We start from the raw sequence: 9146 nt of genomic DNA on the forward strand, positions 1-9146 counted from the left end.
GACACAGAGAGAGACAGACACAGTGACAGACACAGAGAGAGACAGATATAGTGACAGACAGACACAGAGAGAGACAGACACAGTGACAGACACAGAGAGAGACAGACACAGTGACAGACAGACACAGAGAGAGACAGACACAGTGACAGACACAGAGAGAGACAGACACAGTGACAGACAGACACAGAGAGAGACAGACACAGTGACAGACACAGAGAGAGACAGACACAGTGACAGACAGACACAGAGAGAGACAGACACAGTGACAGACACAGAGAGAGACAGATATAGTGACAGACAGACACAGAGAGAGACAGACACAGTGACAGACACAGAGAGAGACAGACACAGTGACAGACAGACACAGAGAGAGACAGACATAGTGACAGACACAGAGAGAGAGACAGACAGACATAGTGACAGACAGACACAGAGAGAGACAGACACAGTGACAGACAGACACAGAGAGAGACAGACACAGTGACAGACACAGAGAGAGAGACAGACAGACACAGTGACAGACACAGAGAGAGACAGATATAGTGACAGACAGACACAGAGAGAGACAGACACAGTGACAGACAGACACAGAGAGAGACAGACACAGTGACAGACAGACACAGAGAGAGACAAAGACACAGAGAGACAGAGACAGACAGACACAGACATACAGAGAGAGAGAGACAAAGAGACACACACAGAGAGAGACAGAGAGACAGATGTATACAGTGAGGTCATGTACATCCCCCCCCTCCCCCACCCCTGGTGCAGGACCCTACACCCGAGCCATCCATGACCTGGTCAAACAGCTGAAGGTCCGCTCCAACCTGGCCTCCCACCGACAGAAGTTTTACGCCTTCCTGGCCGGACTGCTCAAGTCAGTGGTTGGATGGCTCTCAAGTTTTGGTGTTTTTTTTTCGTTTTGTTCTTTTTTATTAGGGGGGGGGGGGGGTGGGGTGGGGGGGGGGGGAAGGGGGGGTGTGTGGGGGGGGGAGTTGTGGGGGTAGGCATGTGTGTTGGGGAAGTGGGGGTGAAGGGATTGGGGGTGTGGGTGTGAGGAGATTTGGGTGTGTGTGTGGGGGGGGGGGGACGGCTGGGGGGGGGGGGTTGAGAGATGTGTGAAGGTAAGGTGGGGGGGTGGGGGTGAGGGGAGGGATATGCGGGTGAGGGGTGGTGTGGGAGTAGGGGGGGCGAGGGGAGGGATATGGGGGTGGTGTGAGGAGATTGGGAGCCTGGGGGGGTGGGGGGTTGAGGGATTTGTGGAGGTAGTGGGGGGTGAGGGGAGGGATATGGGGGTGAAGGGATTGGGGGTGTGAGTGTGAGGAGATTTGTGTGTGTGTGTGTGGGAGGGGGGGGGGTTGAGGGATGTGTGGGGGTAGTGGGGGGGTGAGGGGAGGGATATGCGGGTGAGGATATGGAGGGTGGGGGGGTGAGGTGAGGAGATATGGGGGTGAGGGGTGGTGTGGGAGTAGGGGGGGGGTGAGGGGAGGGGAGGGATATGGGGGTGTGTGAGGAGATTGGGGGGGGGGGGTAGGGGGGTTAAGGGATGTGTGGGGGGATGAGGGGAGGGTTATGGGGGTGAAGGGGAAAAGGGGGGTGGGGTGGAGATAGGGGTGGGGAGGTGGGGTGGGAGTTGAGGGATTTGTGGGGGTAGGGGGTGGTGTGAGGGGAAGAACATGGGTCTGAGAGGGGGTTTGGGGGGGGGTAGCGGGAGGGATTATGGGGGTGAGGGGTGGTGTGGGAGTAGGGGGGGGCGAGGGGAGTAGATATAGGGGGTGAAGGGGGTGGGGGGATAGGTGGATGAGGGGATGGGGGTGGGGGGGTGAGAAGATAGGGTGGGTGTGAGGGGGTGGTGGTTTGTTGCTGATGGGGTCGGTTGATTGGTTGTTTGGGTTGGTCGGTTGGGGTGATAGCGATGAATTTTTCTTTAACGTTTTTTTTTTTTTTTTTTTTTTTCCACTTTTGAGTGATATTAGAATATGGGGGTGAGAGGGGCGTGGGGGTGAGGGGATGGGGGGTGTGAGGGGGTGGTGGTTCGTCGCTGATTGCTCGAGCAGTTGATGGCTCATTGGTTGGTTGGTTTGGTTGGTCGGTTGCTTGGGGTGGTAGCGATGAATGTGTCGATGACGATAGCCTTGATGTCATTACAGTTCTCTTCATGATGATGATGATGTAGCGATGACCATATTGATGAGGATAACCTTACTGTTACAGATCTCTCCATGATTATAATTGTAGATGATTATAACCACACTGCTACGATTCTCTGCATGATCTAATGTAGATGACGATATCCGTGCTGATGATGATAATGTCTGACGATAACTGTGCTGTTAAAATCCTCTTCATGATGATAATGTAGATGACGATAACCATGCTTTTACTGTTCTTTTCTTAATGATAATGTAGAACTGATAATGGTGCTGCCACAAATTCTCTTCACAGTGATGTAGCCATGACCATCTTGATGACGATAACATTGCTGCTGCAAATTCCTTATGATGATGATGTAGCGATGACTGTGTTGTTGACGACAGCCGATGCTGCTACAAATTCTCTTCTCGATGATATTGTAGCGATGACTGTGTTGATGACGACAACTGATGCTGCTACAAATTCTCTTCACAATGATATTGTAGCAATGACTGTTGATTATGATAACGTTGCTGCTACAAATTCTTTACGATGATAACGTAGCGATGACTGTGTTGATGACGACAACTGATGCTGCTACAAATTCTCTTCACGATGATAATGTAGCAATGACTGTGTTGATGACGATAACATTGCTGCTTCAAATTCTTTACGATGATAATGTAGCGATGACTGTGTTGATGACGACAACTGATGCTGCTACAAATTCTCTTCATGATGATAATGTAGCGATGACTGTGTTGATGACGATAACCGTGTTGCTTCAAATTCTTTACGATGATAATGTAGTGATGACTGTGTTGATGACGACAACTGATGCTGCTACAAATTCTCTTCACGATGATATTGTAGCAATGACGGTGTTGATGACGACAGCTGATACTGCTACATATTCTCTCCATGATGATAATGTAGCAATGACGGTGTTGATGACGACAGCTGATACTGCTACATATTCTCTCCATGATGATATTGTAGCAATGACTCTGTTGATGACGACAGCTGATACTACTACATATTCTCTCCATGATGATATTGTAGCAATGACTGTGTTGATGACGACAACAGTGCTGCTTCAAATTCTTCACGATGATAATGTAGCGATGACTGTGTTGATGACGATAACGGTGCTGCTAGAAATTCTCTTCACGATGATAATGTAGCAATGACTGTTGATTATGATAACGTTGCTGCTACAAATTCTTTACGATGATGATGTAACGATGACTGTGTTGATGACGACAACTGATGCTGCTACATATTCTCTCCATGATGATATTGTAGCAATGACTGTGTTGATGATGATAATGGTGCAACTACAAATTCTCTTCACGATGATATTGTAGCAATGACTGTGTTGATGACGGTAACAGTGCTGCTTCAAATTCTTTACGATGATAATGTAACAATGACTGTGTTGATGATGACAACTGATGCTGCTACATATTCTTTACGATGATAATGTAGCAATGACTGTTGATTATGATAATGTTGCTGCTACAAATTCTTTACGATGATGATATAATGATGACTGTGTTGATGACGACAACTGATGCTGCTACAAATTCTCTTCACGATGATAATGTAGCAATGACTGTGTTGATGACGATAACAGTGCTCTTTCAAATTCTTTACGATGATAATGTAGCGATGACTGTGTTGATGACGACAACTGATGCTGCTACAAATTCTCTTCACGATGATAACGTAGCGATGACTGTGTTGATGACGATAACATTGCTGCTTCAAATTCTTTATGATGATAACGTAGCGATGACTGTGTTGATGACGACAACTGATGCTGCTACAAATTCTCTTCATGATGATAATGTAGCGATGACTGTGTTGATGACGACAGCTGGTGCTGCTCCAAATTCTTTACAGTGATAATGTAGCGATGACTGTGTTGATGATGACAACCGATGCTGCTACAAAATCCCTTCACGATGATAACGTATAGCCGTGATGACCCCTCGCGTTTTATGACGCTAACGGCGCCGGTGTTACAGCCTCCGACTCCTGGATTTCTGGATGGGCTACATCAGCACCAAGGAGACGCTGACCAGCCGTTTCTATGACGACGTGGCCATCGTCCGCCTGAGTCAGAGCGTGCTGGAGCGCCAGTACCAGGACATGTTGCTGGCTCTGCAGCCATTGGCCGTGCTGCCCTTCCAGGTGGGGGCCCTGTAGGGGGTTGTGGAATTGTTTGTTTGTGAGGACTGTCTGGGGATGGAGTTGTCTGGGGGATGATAGAGGTGTGTGTGTGTGTGTGTGTGTGTGTGTGTGTGTGTGTGTGTGTGTGTGTGATCTATTTGTATTTGTATTTCTTTTTATCACGACAGATTTCTCTGTGTGAAATTCGGGCTGCTCTCCCCACTACACTACACTACACTACACTACAGCGCCACCCATTTTTTTTTGTATTTTTTCCTGCGTGCAGTTTTATTTGTTTTTCCTATCGAAGTGGATTTTTCTGCAGAATTTTGCCAGGAACAATCCTTTTGTTGCTGTGGGTTCTTTTACGTGCGCTAAGTGCATGCTGCACACGGGACCTCGGTTTATCGTCTCATCCAAATGACTAGCGTCCAGACCACCACTCAAGGTCTAGTGGAGGGGGAGAAAATATCGGCGGCTGAGCGGTGATTTGAACCAGCGCGCTCAGATTCTCTCGCTTCCTAGGCGGACGCGTTACCTCTAGGCCATCACTCCACTTCATATATATATATATATATATATATATATATATATATATATAATATATATATATGTGTGTGTGTCTAGGTGGATTACGACATCGTCGCCTCCTATTCCCTGCTGGACAGCGCCTACATGGGGGAGTCAGACATTGAGCCTGGGCCCACCCCCACCCCCAGCAACAAACAGGAAGCCACTACCACCACCACCACCGCCATCTCCTCCTCCCCGAAGATCGTCATCGCCCGAGGGAAGAGTCAGGCGGGGAAGACGACGAACCGCGCCTCGTGGGCGGGCCCCAGCGACAGCCAGGAGGGCAGCAAGGGCATGGACCTCAGCGCCACCTGGGACTGGCTGAAGACCACCACGCTGCCCAAGGCGCGATCCTTCATGTCCGACATGGGGTTGATGGGCTCCACCAGCGGTCCTGCCCCTGCCCCTGCCCCTTCCACTGCCGCTGCCCCTACCCCCATACCCACCCCCGCCCCCGTCCCGGCCCCGGCCCCCACCACTCTGGGCACCTCGCCCGTGGTGAAGACGTCGCGGCTCAGTCAGGACCTGGCCAGCGTGGGGATCGTGTCCTCGCGGCAGAACGTGTCTGTCACCGCCTCGTCGTCGGCGCCGGACGTGCCCGCTATGACGTCGTTGGAAAAGCCGGCCAAGAAAGAGGAGGCGGAGGAGAAGCCGCCTCGACCCCGGCCCGAGTCGTACCCTGGGCAGCTGAGCGACTCGCGACAGGAGGAGGCGTCGGTGCTGAACAATGTCCAGCAGGACCTGCCGGCCGTGGTGATGGACCACGGCAACAAGAGGAAGCCGGAGATGAGCTCCGCCCGCCTCAAGGCCGAGGAGATCCTCCGCCGGAAAGGGGAGCTGTGTGAGAAGACGTCCCCCCAGAGGGGGCAGCGGGCCTCACGGCGACCGGAACGCGCGGACAACAGACAAAACCGCCGGGCGGGAGACTGGGGGGAGGACATGCCCCCCCTGGGGGGTCAGGAGGTGAGGGGTCAGCCGGTCCCCATGACGACAGAGGGGTCGCCGCGCCGAAGGTCGGAGAGCTCGCCGATCAAGATCCAGGAGACCCCGCCGCGCCAGTCGGGCTCTCCCCAGAGGGCGCTGAGCTCCCCTTGCTGCCAGGCATCCTCCCCGGGCCGCGGGTCTCCCAGCCGGGTGTCGGGATCGCCCAACCGCGGATCGCCCAGCCGTGGCTCTCCGAACCGCCTGACGGGTTCTCCGGGGCGTGGGCCGCTGATCAACCCAGGCTCGCCAAAGTCGACGGTGTCTGGGGTGCGGGAGAGGGAGGTTGGGGAGGTGACCACAGTCACCATCAGTCGCCGAGCATCCAGGGCAGCTGTGGAGGACTTCCCTGAGGATGATGCCGTCAGCGACGGCCAGGCTCCCTCACTGACGCCCCAGCAGCAGCCTCCCCAGTCGGTGAAGAAGGAAGAGAGAGTGTGTCGGGAAGGCAAGGCGGCCTCGCCCCTCAACACCTCCCCCACCCAGCAGCCCTCCCCGTCCCCCTCCCCTTCTTCCCCGGACGTCACTGCCGTCAGTCCCACAGCGACCTCTGACCCTGCCGGCGCCCCCCAGTCAAGCCAGACACAGTCCCAGCTGCCTGGCTCCAACGCCAACCCCGCCACCACCACCACCACCACCTCGTCGGCGGCACGATCCCGACTGAGCGGTCTGAAGCGCCTGTCCCCGAAAGGGTCCTTCAACATCATTTCTTTCTTTGACCGACTTCTCCTGCCATCAGAGAAAGCTGCCACCACCACCACCACCACCACAACAGCCCCTGCCTCCACCACCATCACCAAGAAAGAGGCCGCCGTCTCCGAGTGCGACAGCGAGGAGCAGCTGTCCAGCGTTGCCACGGCAACGAGCTCCACAACGTCGAGCTCGGCCCCGTCGCCCACGCCTCCAGAGTCATTGCACACGTCCTCGTCGGCCTCCAACAACAGCTCCCCCCGCCACAGCCGCATCCCCACCTCCCAGTCCCGTGGGGCCCTCAGCCGAGGGAGCCGCATCCCCAAGCGCCAGACGGACTCGCCGACGGGGAAGACGCCAGGGGAGACCACCAACCCCGCAGGAGTGGGAGGGGGAGGGAAAGGGGGCCTGGGGAAGACGGAGAAAAAGAAAACCACCACCACCGCTGCTACCTCTTCTTCCAACACCACCACCACCACCACCACCACCACCGGCTCCGCCACCACCATCCCGACCTCCACCCCCACCTCCACCATGAGGAGGAACCAGAAGCGAACGTCGCCCACCCCCATACCCCCCACCTCCCGCACCACCACCACCACCACCACCACCACACCCCAGGTGGACATCAACGCCAACTCCCCAGAGTACCAGAGCGGGGGGGAGGAGATGGTGGTGGAGCACAATCCCATTGGCCACTGGGGCTGCAGCAGCAGCGAGACGGGCCAATCGGACGCCTCGGGGCAGTCGGTGAGCATGGAGGAGGACCAATCGCGCTGCGTGTTGCAGCAGCCGCACCCTGCGCGGGGGATGCTGGGGGGGAAGGTGCCCGTCGTCTACAAGTAGAGGTCGGTGTGTGTGGGCGTGTGTGTGTGTGTGGGCGTGGGTGTGTGTGTGTGTGTGTGTGTGTGTGGGCGTGTGTGTGTGTGTGTGTGTGTGTTGGTTGGTGTGTGGGCGTGTGTGTGGGTGTGGTTATGTGTGTGTGTGGGTGGGGTGGGGGGGGAGGGGTGTTGGTGGGTTTGATGGGTTTGATTTTGATTTTGATTTGATATGGATACACACCCGAAAATGGAGTATGGCTGCCTACGTGGCAGGGTAAAAAAAAACCAAACGGTCATACATGTAAATGCCCACTCATGTACGTACGAGTGAATGTGGGAGTTGCAGCCCACGAACGCAAAAGAAGAAGAAGAAGATATGGATACTTATATAGTGCCGATGGGTGCAATAGCTGAGCAGTTAAAGCATTGGACTTTCAGTCTGAGGGTCTCAGGTTCGAATCTTGGTGATGGCACCTGGTGGGTAAAATGGTGGAGATGGAAAGTTGTATAAATGTGTTCACACCTGTGGGTTTTTTTAATTATAATTTTTTTAAACCTTTGCAGGTTGTGGACAGGCTGGTTTTTTGTTTGCTTTTTTTTTTTTTTTAAAGATAGAAAGTTATAGAAATGTGTCACACCGGTTTTTTTTTTTTAATTTCAAAAATTTTTTTTTTTACCATTGCAGGTGTGTCTGTGGGTTTTTTAATTATTATTTTGTTTTACCTTTGCAGGTGTGTGGACAGGCTGGTTTTTTTTTTAAATTTTTTTTTTAGATAGTTGTATAAATGTATTTTGTTTAATTTTTTCTTTTTTTTTTTTTTTACCTTTGCAGGTGTGTAGACAGGTTTTTTTTTTTTTTTTTTTTTTTTTTTTTTAAGATAGAAAGTTGTAGAAATGTGTTCACACCTGTGGGTTTTTTTGTTTTGTTTTTTACCATTGCAGGTGTGTGGACAGGCTGTTTTAATTTAATTTTTTTTTTTTTATAGATAGTTGTATAAATGTGTTGACAACTGTGGGTTTTTTAATTATTGGTTTAAAAAAAAAAAAAAATTATACCTTTGCAGGTGTGTGAACAGGCTGGTTTTTTTTTTTTTTTTTTTTTTTGTATAAATGTGTTCACACCTGTCGGTTTTTTTAATTATTGTTTTTTGTTGTTTTTTTTACCTTTGCAGGTGTGTGACAGGCTGAAGGTGCTGAGGACAGAAGTGTGTAGTACAGACTGAGAGAGGACCGCCGCTGGACAGAGAAACCAGGGGGTGCTGAGAGCAGGGGGGTGTTGGGAGGATAGGGATGGGGGTTGAGGGGTGGGGGTGTGTGTGTCCAGGTGCATGGACGTGCTTCCAACCTCTGTGTGTGTGTGTGTGTGTGTGTGTGTGTGTGTGTGTGTGTGTGCATGCACTGTGGGAGTGGGGTGTTGGAAAGTAGGTCATCATTATACACACACACACACACACACGCTCGCGCTCACACTATGATACACATACACACACACACACACTTACACACACACACACACACACACACACACTCACCCTCTCTCTCTCTTCTCTCTCAGGCACACAACACACACAACACACACACACACACACACACACACACCGCACACATAATACAACACAAGCATGGACCGCTCCTTCTACTGGCTAAAACCCCTCCCCCTTCCTCCAAAGATTGAAAATTGAAAATACGCAATCCTGTTTCAATCCTGTTTGAAGAACTTCGTGCTGAACGTGACCACACAAGGAAAAGTTGGTGTCCCCCTTGTTCGTAGTG

The 9146-nt window shown here is 51.9% G+C and overlaps 1 protein-coding gene across 1 annotated transcript in view; it reads left to right on the forward strand.

The window, feature by feature from the left end:
- LOC143277640 (uncharacterized) overlaps nucleotides 1–9146 on the forward strand; it is a 60570-nt gene extending 51424 nt beyond the window's left edge. The window contains exons 11-14 of the mRNA XM_076582528.1: nucleotides 772–877; nucleotides 4164–4329; nucleotides 4936–7400; nucleotides 8546–9146. Coding sequence (XP_076438643.1) covers nucleotides 772–877; nucleotides 4164–4329; nucleotides 4936–7398 — 2735 coding nt within the window. The 3' untranslated portion in view covers nucleotides 7399–7400; nucleotides 8546–9146. The remainder of the gene's footprint in view (nucleotides 1–771; nucleotides 878–4163; nucleotides 4330–4935; nucleotides 7401–8545) is intronic.

Source organism: Babylonia areolata, chromosome 34 (assembly GCF_041734735.1).
Source record: "Babylonia areolata isolate BAREFJ2019XMU chromosome 34, ASM4173473v1, whole genome shotgun sequence".
Taxonomy (NCBI): Eukaryota; Metazoa; Mollusca; class Gastropoda; order Neogastropoda; family Buccinidae; genus Babylonia; species Babylonia areolata.